This window comes from Myotis davidii, unplaced genomic scaffold (genome assembly GCF_000327345.1).
Source record: "Myotis davidii unplaced genomic scaffold, ASM32734v1 scaffold120, whole genome shotgun sequence".
In the NCBI taxonomy this organism is placed as follows: domain Eukaryota; kingdom Metazoa; phylum Chordata; class Mammalia; order Chiroptera; family Vespertilionidae; genus Myotis; species Myotis davidii.
This window is the reverse complement of record NW_006294778.1, coordinates 500,102-514,280: the sequence shown is the minus strand read 5'-3', so window position 1 is coordinate 514,280 and position 14,179 is coordinate 500,102. Positions and strand designations below refer to the sequence as shown.

Below are 14,179 nucleotides of genomic sequence, written 5' to 3'. Positions count from 1 at the left end.
CCTCGCCCCCATGCTCACCCCCCCCCCCAGGTCCTCCTATCCTACTGTCCCCCATGCTCATTCCCTCCCCCCAGGTCATCCTGCCCAGCTGTCCCCCATGCTCACTCCTACTGCCTTACTGCCTCGTGTTTGCACACGCCTCATGGCATGCATTTCACTCCTCCCAGGGCAGCTGAGGCCAGCAGAGGACAGAATGATCCTCATTATGATAAGCTGGACTCCGGGCCAGGTCCTCCTATCCTACTGTCCCCCATGCTCATTCCCTCCCCCCAGGTCATCCTGCCCAGCTGTCCCCCATGCTCACTCCCTCCCCTGTACTGCCTCGTGTTTGCACACGCCTCATGGCATGCATTTCACTCCTCCCAGGGCAGCTGAGGCCAGCAGAGGACAGAATGATCCTCATTATGATAAGCTGGACTCCGGGCTCCCTGCCACACCCCTCCAGGGGTTCAGGGCCATCAGAGTCATCCTGACCTCTGGCAGGTGACAGCTCTTTGACTGTTTGCTGAAGCTGACACACACACCCGGAGCCTCCACTTCTCCAAGGTAAACAGCCTCAATTCTTCCCACTGTGTCTAGTGGAGCCAGGCTTGAATCGGCACAATCATTCACCTCGATTCGCCTGAATGTGCGGCCATACCTAGACCGTTCTGACAGTACAGCATCAGGAAACAAATGCCGTGGCCCCGCTGTGGGCTGCTACCTGTAAAGAAATCTGTCACCTCTACCATTCTAGCTAGAACATGTCTGTTAATGTACACAATCACCCACCCCCGACTTACAGCAGCTTCTGCTTGGGTCCCAAGGTAGGACTTCTTAAGCTTCACGGTTATAGGCACAGTGCCTACCCCAGTCGGTGTGTGTGGTTGCAGAGTATTTCCTCAATCCTCCCTGTAACCTACCTGCCAGGCTAATAAAATCACTCAGCGTCAAGGATCACAGTCACCCCACCAGCCAGCGGGGGAAAGACAGCATGATGCTGGGAAGAGTCTTCAGGTGGACATCAGCACACCAGAAGCACAGCCAGTCATGAACACTCCTAATGTAGACCAGCTTCTATTCTCTCCTCCGAGAAAACATACCGTTCGCCTTTGGGGCCACCCCTTCCTCAGGGAAACTCCTCGCTACCCCATGACCAGAAACAGGCACAGGGCTCGGGGCTGCCATCCCCAGCCTCCCCAGTCAGTGACTGGTCTCTGGACAAGCAACTAGAGGCAATCCAATCAGGGGCAAGCCTGGAGAGTTGGGAGGGGGAGAACTCCTCTTTCTATAGGGTCTGCAGAGGATAAGTCATAAATAAAGCTTTCTTCACGTAGGAAAAACTACCCTGAAAGAAACCACAGAAGAGGAAAGCAGAGCAAAGGGATGAAGAGAGACTGAGCTACACAGATATCACTTGAGCCCCTGGATCCAACCCTACCTGGAGCCTGCTCTACCTCTGAACTTACAAGTTTTGTTAGCCCCCAAATTCCCTGTTTGCCCAAACCTTTTAGGGTTGAGTTTCTATGATGAGTGCAAATAAAAATTCTGCAATTTCCCTCACAGCACCTAGAAACGTCATGTGACACCCTGTCAAACCCCTTGCCAAAGTCTGCTGCCTCACTGAGGCCCCAACTACAACATGGTTTTAGAGTTAAACACTCCAGCTCTCGAGTCCAATAATCCAGGGCCTATCTTGACTGGCTTTTGGGGCCCTGTCGCCTCATCCCTACCTATTACACAGGATTCTTGCGAAAAAATCCTAACGCGTCAAGTCTTAACAACAATGCCTGGCAGGTAGAAATGCTCAGAAAACTAATAGCTTATATTGTTGCCATCATCCTCGTTATTGTTACAGTATTACTAGAGGCCCGGTGCGCGAATTCATGCATGGGTGGGATCCAGCCGGCCAGCCCCAATTGGGACCGCTCTGGCCGGGCTGGCAGGGAGGAGGGGCAGTGGGTGGTTGGCCTCACTCCCTGGTTGAACTCCCAGTTGAGGGGACAACTTGCATATTAGCCTTTTATTATATAGAATTATTAGCAATCTAGTTGTACGATGAAAGTCAATGTTTTAATGTATTAAACAGAGTCAGGTGCCAGCCCTTCATAGCCTTGTTTTATCAGGGCTCCTCCATCACTCCTAGAAAAACTCTTCCTTATATCTCTCCTAGGCTTATCACCAGCTCACCTTCCACCCTCCGATCCCTTTAAGGAAAATTATCCATCCACACCGCCCTGGCGTAATTCCTTCTCTCCAGCCCCTTACATGAAAGCTCCACCACCTGCAGGGACGCAGGGGCAGGGAGGGGCAGGCGCGGGGTAGGGGTGTGGCTTGGGACCCTTCCCTCCCATGCCCGCACTCAATCCCGCCTCCTTTACATTCAGTCTGGCTCACTCGGGGCACATCTCGGAAAGTGAAGTGCAACTCCTAATTAAAAGGTAGCCTTGAGCTGTCAATAAAATTATGCATAAAGAACATGTTTAAAAACACAGTACTTGACTTCCTCGAGTCAGATTTTCCTTTGAGTTAATTTTTCCCTTTTAACTCGAGTGTGGGGGTAAACAGAAAAAAGCTGCGCTCGCCAACGCCGCCACGCCTTTCCTCCCCAAGCTTGGAAAACCTCCTCGGATACACAACGCACAGCCTTTGAAACCACTGGCTGGGAGAATGGCAAGTCTTGCCATTGCTAATGATTTCTGAAAATGGCAGGGATTAGCGTGCGTTTCTGTTTGTTTGGGGAGGGTCCAGCCTCTGTGGCGGTCCTGTCCTGGGCCATCAGATGACGGATCATCCCTCCCCCAAGGCCGGCCGACAGCTCCGACACCCGCCTCCCGCAGCCCCCTGGGCTGGGCTTGCCTCCTCCCACCACGCACAGCCTGTGCAGCAAGCATGTGTGTGTCCACCCGCCCGTCTCCCCCACTGAGCCGTGAAGGTCCAGATGTGTTATCACCGCACGTCCAGCACCTGGTCTAGCCAGATGGAAACCAGAGCAGCAGCGACAGGAATAACAAATGTCGAACATGTGAACACGTGAATGAAGAGACGGAAGAAAGAATAAAACATCTGGCACCATGAACAGCTAAGTCATCCGTCCAGGGCCCAGCCTTGCCCGTCACCAACACAGCGATCCACTCGCAAAGCGGGTGTTTGACATTTGTGTCACCTCCATGCCACTGCGCCCAGCTGCACCTGATCTTGCTGTTGTGTCTGTTTCTCCTCACATTCCTGACTCCCTCCATCGACCTAGACAAGCCTTCCCCTGTGACGGGTACGGGTATTCGCTTCTACAAAATGACCTGCTGGGATCAGACGGCTGGGCGGCTCTCCCTGGGACGCTGGGACAGCCAGCGTTCTTCTCCCCCCGCCCAGCCCCTTTTTCTGCGACAGCTTCCTTCTTACCTTCGAAGCTCCCGGCAAACAGGTAGAGCCAGGTGATGGCTGGGATGCAGAGAAGAGTCAACGAGGCAGCCAGGAATTTCCGTCTCCCCCTGCAGATTCCCAGCATCCTCTCGGAAGTGGCAATCCCTAATCCCAGAGCCGTTTCTCTGCCCGGAGCGTGGAGTCCTCGGCCTCCCTCATAATACTCCCTGTGAAGGAAGAGCAGAGGGGAAGGGCTGTAAGTGGATGCAGATTGCAGAGAGAACATGCTGTAGATCCCGGGAGGAGGAGGACTCGGCTACAGCTTCCTGCTAACCCGTATTCCCGAGGGACGCTGCTGCACCCTTGCCATCTATCAAAGCGGAGACAGTTCTTTAGAAAATAAACGAATAAAGGATAAGGGCGCTCTCTCTCTCTCTCTCTCTCTCTCTCTCTCTCTCTCTCTCTCTCCCCCTTACACACACATGCATTTCAACTATGGGTTACTTCTGAAGCCTGAACTAACACACTCATTACACGAGCACTCAGTGAGCACCTTGTAGATACCACGCACTAGCCAGGTGCTGTGTTTTGAAAAAGTAGAATGAGGGTTGGCGTCAAAGAGCACCGTCTAACAGGAGAGGCAGCATAAAAGACCCACAGACACCCTGAGCTTGTGACGGCTGGGGGGGGAGGGGGGGCGGCAGGCACCTCCAGGGAGGATGAGGCAGCTGCTGACCACTTCCGTGTGTGGCCAGGAGGGTGAAACAGGTCCCGTGTTCCCAGCAGAGAGCCCAGTGGAAGGCACACAAGGCTGACCACACACACACACAGGAAAGGAGACTGGCAAGGCCACGAGATCTCCATCAGCGTGGAAAGCCCACACGCACTCATCTTTAAATGGAAGAAGAGCCCAGAAAAGCAGGGACGACAATGCAGATGTGCAGAGAATGGGAAGGAGCATGGAGATGACCTACAGCCGTCTGCAGAGGGACAATCCCCAGACCACGCGGAAAACTGTTGAAATGCGAGGAACAGAGGAGGGAGAAGGCCGACACTGATGGAGTAGAGGACACGACCTCTCACCTGAGTATATAACCAGAAACTTATGTGACCTAAAAGGGAATTAAAAACCCAACAGACCATGAGATCCCATCTCCATCACCTCCTAACACAGATGTCACATGGGCTGTCGGTGGAGAGAGAGGTCCACGGGGAAACTGCCTGACAGAGCAGAGCCCAGGCTACAGGCAGCTCCATATAAGGCTGCAGATTCCCAAGGAATGGTGTCCCTTAGGTACTCCCACAAGGTCCTTCCCTCTGCCAGGACTCTCAAACCCCATGTGACAAGGGTCTGGGTGAACCATCTCCCTTCCCCACCAGCCGTGGTCTTTCCAGAAGACAGGCAGCCCATCGGATTCACCAGCATCTCTAAGATGTAGCGAGCGTCCTGTCCGTCACTTTCAGGTGCCTGATAACTGTCTGCTGAACGAATAAATGGAATCCGATTCTCACCAAAGGCGACCCTCCCGAGCTTCAGGACTTTGTGTTCAGCAAGTCGCTGGCAATAAACACCTCACGGGGCCCATCTCCACGTCAGGGGCCAGGCTGTCTTCTGCAACCTCTCTGACCCTTTTCTAAATGTTTGAAGCAGATGAAAGGCCACAGGGCTGGAGGGTGAGCACAAGAAAGGAAAGCCAATAGAAGAAAATCCCTTTAAACCAAGATGCTGACTGCAGAAAAGTGCCCCAGGGGAGAAGGAGAAACAAACCCCACAAACAAACCTCGCTGGTCACTAAGAATGAGCATCTCCGCTAAGAAGGAGCATCATCGGGAAAGGCTGGTGATCTCAGGAGAGGGCGTGTTGGGGGCAGAAAGCTGTGAGTGAGGCATCTGGATTCAAACCCAGCACCACACGATGACCTGGCCCCGGGGTAAGCTTTGTTTCATTCATTCATATACAGCGAAGAGACGCCCTCAATCTGAGCGGATGGTTATGAGGCTGAAATAAGAAATCCCTTGAGCGACTGGCAAAGCCCCATCAAGCACTTGGCAGGGAACCCCATCTTCCTAAGAACCCAAGAGCAGTCTTCCTTGTGCTTTTCTCTCTCTCCCCCACCCGCCATGCTCCCCACACAGGGTTTGGTAGAAAACAGATCGCAGCAGGTAGGTACTGACTGACCAGCCAAGTGGCTGATTTAACCTGAAAAACCTATCTACGCAATTCTCCTTCAGGAGTTACCACCCATTAAGATCACATGGTTTGTGTGGGGTTTTTTTAAACAGTTCACTTATAAGAATAAAGACAACGAGCAGTAGTAGCACTTATTATGTATAAAGCATTTTTCTAGTTTTTTTAATTTAATTCTCAAAAGAACTTATTTTTTATCCCCATTTTATGGATAGGAAAACTAAGGCCAAAAAGATTAATTAATGGGCCAAAGGTTATACACACCTAAGGCAGGGATGGGGGCCAGAGGGGTAGCGGCTCTGTTCTCCCTAAGAAATTGACTCCTTCCAGGGGCATCTTCCTTTTGATCTAACCTCAATCCTTTATATGCATCTTATAAGTATTTCCTTCCCCAGAGTCAGATATATCACCGATGTCTGCTCCTGTTCCAAGGGACAGTAAAGTTGAATAGATAGAAATACAATCAGAAAGCTATAGATGAATTTACACCTCAGGGGAAAGTAGGGATATACTTAAAACGGAACTCAAGTGGCACTGATATTTAAATAATATTTTTAAAGACTCCTTAAACCACTTATTTTCCTCCCTTTCCTCTCTCCATCTGCACACGTTCGTTTCAACTCGCACAATTTATGTAAAGTTTTAAAACAGAGTCAAGGTTGGCTTGCATTTTATGATAACGCTGGCACCTGAAATTAAACTCAGCAGGTGAAAAAATAGTTCTTCATGGATTTGACTTTTAAATGGCACCTCTGTGCTCTAAAGACACATTTTAAAGAAAAACTTCCGTATTTATCAGAAGTTTCTCCAGGAAGTCAATACAGGCATCAACACAAGAAGAAGAGAGGAAAGAAACTGCATCCCACACGTGTGCAAATGGCCTAGGAACACCCGTCTCTAACCTGCCTTACCCGGTGGAAGGGAGACTGCCCACCTGGCAGTTAACCCAGGGGTTTCAAAGTCATCGCTAACCAAGCCCCCCTCAAATCCAACATACAGCTTCTTGACCAAGCTGGTCGATTCCTCCTCCTAAACATCTACTCCACCTGTCTCCTCCCATGTCTGAACCAACAAACGTCACATTTATAGAGAACACTGCATGAGCCAGAAAAATGATCATGACCTCTCTTAAGCCACAAAAGGAGGATTCAGAGCTGAACACAAACTATGACTGCAAGTATCCTCAGCCCAGTGTGAAAAACTGTACATCCTATACCAGGGGTCCTCAAACTACAGCCCGCGGCCACATGCAAATACAAATACTGTATTTGTTCCGTTTTGTTTTTTTACTTCAAAATAAGATATGTGCAGTGTGCACAGGAATTTGTTCATAGTTTTTCTTTTTAAACTATAGTCTGGCCCTCCAATGGTCTGAGGGAGAGTGAACTGGCCCCCTCTTTAAAAAGTTTGAGGACCCTTGTTCTATATAATAAAAGGCTAATATGCAAATCAACCGAATGGCAGAACGACAGGTCGCTATGATGCACACTGACCACCAGGGGGAAGACACTCAATGCAGTAGCTGCCGCCTGGTGGTCAGTGCACTCACGCTGCTCAGCCAGAAGCCCTGAGCTGGGCTCACGGTTGGCAAGCACAGCAGCAGTGGCGGGAGCCTCTCCTGCCTCCGCAGCAGCACTAAGGATGTCCGACTGCCAACTTAGGCCACTCCCCGCAGCCAGCAGGCCTAAGCCGTCAGTTGGACATCTCCCAAGGGGTCCCAGACTGCGAGAGGATGCAGGCCAGGTTGAGGGGCCCTTCAGTGCATGAATTCCATACACCGGGCCTCTAGTACATGTATAAGTATCTCCATAACCACAGATATGGAAAAGGTGTAAGAACTGAGAGTTCTCTCTCTGGGTAGAATATGAGTCATTTCAATCCTGTGATTATATATTTTCCTAAATTTTATACAAGGAGTGTGCATTGCTCGTATAATTTAAGAACATGTAAAAGCTTGAAATCATCACGCCTTCCTGTTATACTGTGTGTGATTCGAAATTCCCCAGTGCAGACGAGTAGTGCACATGTGTTAGTTTTACTCGCCTTGCTGGGTGCGGTGAGTTAGCACCAGCGGGACCCTAATTGGGAATACATACCCTGCAGGCACAGCTGGTTACCACTTGAAAGACTCCAGTCAGAAGCCTACACTCCAAACACTAAGCTCCGCACCTCCCTGACCGACACCCGAGGCTGCCTTTTAATTAGCATCATGGATGTTCGGAAGGATTTTTCAAGAGTGTTCAAGATGTGTGGGTTGTCTAGAAACATTGCACATAAAGAAGGACTAAAAATCTACGTAACCTTCTAAAAAAAAAAGTTTAAGAAATCCTTCAGAATCACTTAGGATCCCAAACAGATTCTATGGGCACTGAACAGATCTGGGCCATGGATTTTAACTAGATCAGCTGACTCCTGTCAGTCACCCATTGTCACCCCAGTCTCCCTTGACCCATTCTTGCAAGGAGCTCTCCCGGTTCCTGAAAGCGCAGAGCACTGGATTGAGCTCATAAATCAGGTCCGATAGCAGATGGACCCTCGTGCTCGCTTTGCTGTCATCGTTACAGGCGCCATGGCTAGTATAGGTGGCCAGCTCGCGCCTTTACCCAAGCCGTCTGCTCACACACATGCCTACAACGCCCTTTCTGTCTGCTGGGACTAGTAAGGAATTTCCAGTCTCACAGCTTCAAGTCCAGATGCGAAGCCTCCTTCCCCTCCTGTCTAAACTCCCACGGTCACACATTCCTGACACTTAGCTGTGGTCTCATCGTGTCCTGAGCATTAATCTCTCTTCATGAGACTAAAACCCTCGAAGGGCAGAGGATCAGGATTTTAAATTCCCCATGAGCCCAGCATCTAAGACAAAGGTTTATGCTCAACCATCTCTGTCCAGTGTGTGGTCCAGGACCCAGTGGCATCGGCAGCAGAAAAGCAAACTCCTAGGCTCCGCCCCGGCCCCACTCCATCACACTCTGCATCTGAACAAACTCCCAGGTGCTTCAGTGCACATGACTGTGTGAGAGGGCTGTCCAGTCATGTGCTGCATAAGGGCATTCCCGTCAACCAGGGAACACACGCCCGTGGCATTCCACATAGCCTACGTGTGTAACAGGCTATTCCATGATCGTTGCGTTGATGGCCTAAGAATGCATTTCTCACTGTCCCCGTCACTAAGCGGCACTTGATTGTACGAAAGCACCCAGCGAACAGCTGGTTGACACACAGAGCGGGCCTCCCACCCGCCTACCCGCCCTCCTCAACTCCCCCTGCAGGCACTGGCCAGTGCCCCTGGAGAGCCATTCACCTCCAGGACTTTGGGGACGACTTGTTTACTATAACAGTTCTCTTAACAGATGGAAGCAGAGTTTCTAGAAGGAAAAGTGCCTTTTTCTAATTACACAAAAGCACCTTCTGGACTAGAGGTGGCTCTGATGACGCCCCCTTCCCATCAAAACAACTCCTCCCAAGTTTGAAGAATGACTGAACCGCACCAACACCACCACCCACGGAGGCATCATTCTGTCCCTCTTGTAAAAAGGAAAACTGAGACCAAGAGAGGCTAACAACCTTGATTTAGTTGTTGGAAACGCTGGGACTCAAATGCTAATGTGTCCTGAAAACACACACACAGGAAACCACACACACACCCACCCCCACACCCACACCCACACACACACACGCCCAGCCTGTATCTGCCCAATCAGAGTCCGATGACTCAAGGGCAGGCGCCCTGCCTGCTGTGGCCATCGCAGTTCTGTGTGTGGCTGGCACAGGACCTGGTACATAAGAGATGACCATTAAGTGTGTATTGAGTGGCTCTATGACTATCTGAGTCTCAACCAGCAGGCTCCTTGGATATTCATTACTGTACACACTACCTTGTCACACCAGCTCCAGCCCACTCCTTCCTCCCAGCCCAACTGTGGAACTTCCCCTGTGTGATCAGCAAATCCCCCTTGATCCTCAACTTCCTCGCACTTCATCCTACCTCCTGCGCTTGTGTGGAAGGCTAGCTGCTGCCAGGATCCTGCTTTTCCTTCCTCCCACTCCTCCTGGCCTGCCCCTGAGGCCCAGGATGCGGCCTCCATGCCCAGCTTCCAGCCGTCTCTAGGGACTCTGGCTGCCCCTCGCATAGGAAGACCCTCGTGCTCCCGTGGCTCCCTTCCTCTCTCTGTCCTTGACAATGTCCTTTGGCAACTCCTCTCATTCCCTGAAGACTTGAGCTCCCACCGCACACTCCTCTGTCTCTCCACCTGATCAAAAATGGCCAATTCAAAGCGTTTGCCCCTTCACATGGACCGGGGACCAGGTTCACATTTTAGCACCTGGTGTCATCGAAAACAACACAGCCTTACAATTTCAAACATCATCCCAACCCCTGCCCAGTCCCATCTGTGAGCCTCCCCGGCTGCCACTATACAACTTCTTCACTGTATGGTTTCAATAAGCCCCTTTTAAACAAAAACCTGCCAGCCAGCCGTCTGACTATATGACATGTGTAATATAGAAACACATTCCTCACATTACCTTAAGTAGGTCCCTGCGGCAAGGATGTGCCCCGAGACACGCTCTGTTACATGTGAGGTCACGTGCCAGGTCACTGTGTGACCTTCCCCTCCTTTCTCTGCTCCACATGGAGAAACACACAAGAGGCATTGGGCCTCTCTCTCTGGGCCTGGAGCGTCCATCCTGAGGCCGAGCCCAGTCACCTCCCTCCTACCTCTTTCCTCGGCACATCAGGCCCATAGCACCTGCCTCCTGCAAGTGACCCTTTGGTGGATGGCACCTGGCTTTGGAGGCACCGTTTACAAATTCATCACATGCCTGGCAGCAGTCCCTCAGTAGTTGAGCATTGACCTACGAATCAGGAGGGTCATAGTTTGATTCCCAGACAGGGCACATGCCCAGGTTGCCGGCTCGATCCCCAATAGGGGCTGTGCAGGAGGCAGCTGATCAATGATATTCTCTCTCTCTCTCTCTCTCTCTCTCTCTCTCTCTCTCTCCCACACACACACTCTCTGAAATCAACAAAGATATATTTTAATTTTTTAAAAAAAATCATCACATGAACTACAAGAGTAAAAGCCACATGCAACATGCTTTGGAACAAACATTGCAAACATGGAGTTCATTGTATTTTAAGGACGCTCAGGGTCCATTCCTGCCACCTTAGTTTGTCTTCATCCCACTGCGACATCAGATCATCTGGCTGCAGGGAAACGTGTCCCTCTGTCCTTGGAACCACTGGGATGTCCCAGATCAAGGGGCAGAGGCCTCACTAGGGTCTCCAGTCTAGCCTGCATCCACCCATGTCATACCACTCCGCAATTAGGACACGCTACCTGCAGCCTGAGGTTTTGCCCACCTGGTTTCTGTTATGCTAAAAACAAACTCCCAGGCACGGCTGCATTGCACATGGGCCTCTCAGCATTTACAGAGGACTGGGCGTCAGGATCTGGTGGGAGCATCTACGCAAGTCATCTTTTTTTCGTGAAAGCTCATGGCAATATCAAGCACTAAGGGCTGTTGTAAGAGTTGAGGGAGATCCAATGAAATCCAATATCTGATGGCACAGCAACATAAGATGCTGTACTAGCCAAAATAACATTAAAATAAATCAGCTGAATTTTAGCTGCTTGACCAATCAAATTGTATGGGTAGCACAGACACGACTGCCCCCTTGCTGTGACATCCACAAGGCGGCTAGAAGGGCACCTCACTCCATTTGGGCTTCTCTAACAAAAACACCATAGACTGGGTGGTTTACACAGCAAATATTTATGCCTCACAATTCTGGAGGCTGGGGAACCCAAGATCAAGATACTGGCATACTTTGACAGCACTTCTGTCTAGGATCTTTGGGGATCGAACGACCCTTTCACAGGGGTCGCCTAAGACCATCGGAAAAACACATATATAATTACATATTGTTTTTGTGATTAATGACTATGCTTTAATTATGTTCAATGTGTAACAATGAAAATACATCCTGCATATCAGATATTTACATTACAATTCATAACAGTAGCAAAATTACAGTTATGAAGTAGCAACGAAAATAATTTTATGGTTGGGGGTCACCACAACATAAGGAACTGTATTAAAGGGTCGCGGCATTAGGAAGGTTGAGAACCACTGGTCTAGGAGAAAGCTGCCCCTCCAATTCTCACCCTGATGCCAGGCAAGTTAGTTCCCCACTGGATGCCCCAGGTCTCTTTATTTAGAATGTTGGGACTTTTATCAGGAGTGCTGGAGAGTTTATCTGGGAACCCCGAGGTCAGGTGTGCATTTTGTGCAGGTGACTCTGCTGGCACTGTGGAAGCTGGAGTGCAAAGGGGTGGAGGCAAGGGGACCAATCAGAAGAGAAGACAGGGGCTGACATGGCAGGGCAGTGGGAATGGAAGGGAGGGCAGAGTTTAGAAGACATTTAGAATCCCAATTCTGTTACCCGAGGTGGCAAGCTGATGGGAGCTGTTCGGCAATGAAATACCAATGGGTGAGGGGAGACCTAACTTCTGAAAGAATCCAGAACAAAACCTCATGCCACAGTTACTGAAGGAAAGAAAGTGTCCAGGCCTGCAGGTACTTCAAACAGACTGCTTGAGACTGTGGTTCCCCAGGGACCCAGCAGAAGTGAGCCCCAGGGGCCTGGCACTGACCTACAGCTGCCCATCTTGGAACCCAAGGTTTCCAGGACACTGGGGGAAAGCCCTGAGGAAAAAGAAAAAAAAAGATACTGGCACATTCCATGGCTGGCAAGGACTCTGCTTCCTGGTTCAATCTTTTTGCTGTGTCCTCACATGGCAAAAAAGGTGAGGGAACTCTTTTAGGCCTCTTTTCTGTAAGGGCACTAATTCTACCCATGAGGGCCCCATCCTTATGACATAATCACCTTCCAAAGGCCCCACTCCCTATATCATCTCATTGGGAGGTAGGATTCAATATATGGATTTTTAGGGGGACACAAACATTCAATCCATAACAAAGTGGGGAACAGAACTAACATGTGGGCTTACCCTGGTCCTGACACAAGGCGGTATATATTTGTAAAGACAGAACTATTAAAAAGGAAAGAACATGCTAACATCGACCAGGGAAAACATAAACTGTGCTTTATCGTTTATTATTATAGTAAATGGTGCATTTTCAATATGTTACTACTCTTTATGAAAGCACCATTTCATTCTTTAAAAAGGGACTGCCCCTGGAAACAAATTGTATTTCAAAAGTGAATACAACCAGGAGGTAATTCTCTCATGAAGATCCAATGTGCCTCCTTGAACAAGACAAAGCCTACTCTTGCAGAACTCACCCTGTTTTCCACTGCCACCTTTAAACAAGTTAAGAAGAAATAAGCAAAATTAATTTTAACAATATATTCTGTTTAACCGAGCACAGCTAAAATATTGGCACTGTAACGTGTAATCCATATAAATTATTAATGAGATATTTTAATGGTCTTTTTCTCACACTGTCTTTGAAATCCAGACTGCACCTTATATTAACAACCAATCTCAGTGTGTGTTTTTTAATTATAAGTGAAAGTTTATTTATTTACAGAGGTAGCTAGTAGAAGTGAGTGGGCTGGGCTGTGTACAAGTTACAAAGGCAGGGAAAGGGCTGCTGGAACTTAGGAGAGGGAAAGGCGAAGGTAAAGGGCCTGGGGAAGGAGAGGAGGAAGGGAAAGGCACGGACATGCTCCTAAGAGCGCCTTTATTTTTTCAAATTATAAGAGAAAGTTTATTTAGAAAGCTAGAGACAGTACACGTGAGCAGTAAAGGAAATGGGCTCAGGAAACAAATTAGGGACAAAATAAGGGCCCTTGGAGCTTAGGAAAGTACACTCGGAAAGAAGATTAGAGTGGGGTGCTGGGCGGAGAGGGGGGTGGGGAGAGGATATAGGGAGAGAGCCGAGTCCATCTCAATGTGAACTTGATGGCTTTCAAGTGCTCAAGGGCCACAGCGATGAAGAGTACACGTTCCACTATCTTCTGAGCCTCACAGCATCCGCTTAAGGAGGTCAGTTTGGCCTTGGGCAGGAGCATGGAATTGGGAGCGGAGAACCTGGGTGGCTGGATGAACAGCACCTGCGCTGGTGGGGCCCAGAGACCTGGATGTAGGTGGATGCGAGAGCACTCAGGAAGGCAGACCACATTCATCGGACAACAGGGTACCAGGTACCACACTGGCCTCCCAGGAGATCTTCATTCCCTCGGGCTCTACAACCAGTCTGTGCGACTCCACTTGACAGACAGGGGCACCGAGGCTCCAAGGGCCAAGTGACTCGGGTCACACAGCTGGGAAGCAGGACCCTGGGGTCAACCCCAGACTTCTGACCTCAAATCCAACGTGCTCTCCTCGGTGTGGCATCACAGACCTCCGACACCTGCCTCCCGTGGACCTCATCCCTCCCCGTTCCAACGCTGGACCACTCCCTAAATGAAGGACACCACACCCACACCTCCCTGACTTCCCACCTGCTTCCTCCACTTCCTACTGGACTCGCCCCTACTTATCTAAGCAGTGAGCCTCTAGAGCAGTGGTTCTCAACCTTGGCTGCACATTAGAATCACCTGGGAATCTTTTTAAAATCCTGATTTCTGGGCCTCATCCTCCGGAAATTCTGTTTCTTTGTTATGGGGTGGGGCCACAA

The 14,179-nt window shown here is 49.9% G+C and overlaps 1 protein-coding gene across 3 annotated transcripts in view; it reads right to left on the bottom strand.

The window, feature by feature from the left end:
- Positions 1 to 14,179, bottom strand: part of LARGE (like-glycosyltransferase) — a 442,315-nt gene that overhangs the window by 314,399 nt on the left and 113,737 nt on the right. For all 3 annotated transcript variants that reach the window (XM_015567588.1, XM_006769319.2, XM_006769320.2), the window contains exon 2: positions 3,382 to 3,569. In XM_015567588.1, coding sequence (XP_015423074.1) covers positions 3,382 to 3,487 — 106 coding nt within the window. In that variant the 5' untranslated portion in view covers positions 3,488 to 3,569. The remainder of the gene's footprint in view (positions 1 to 3,381; positions 3,570 to 14,179) is intronic.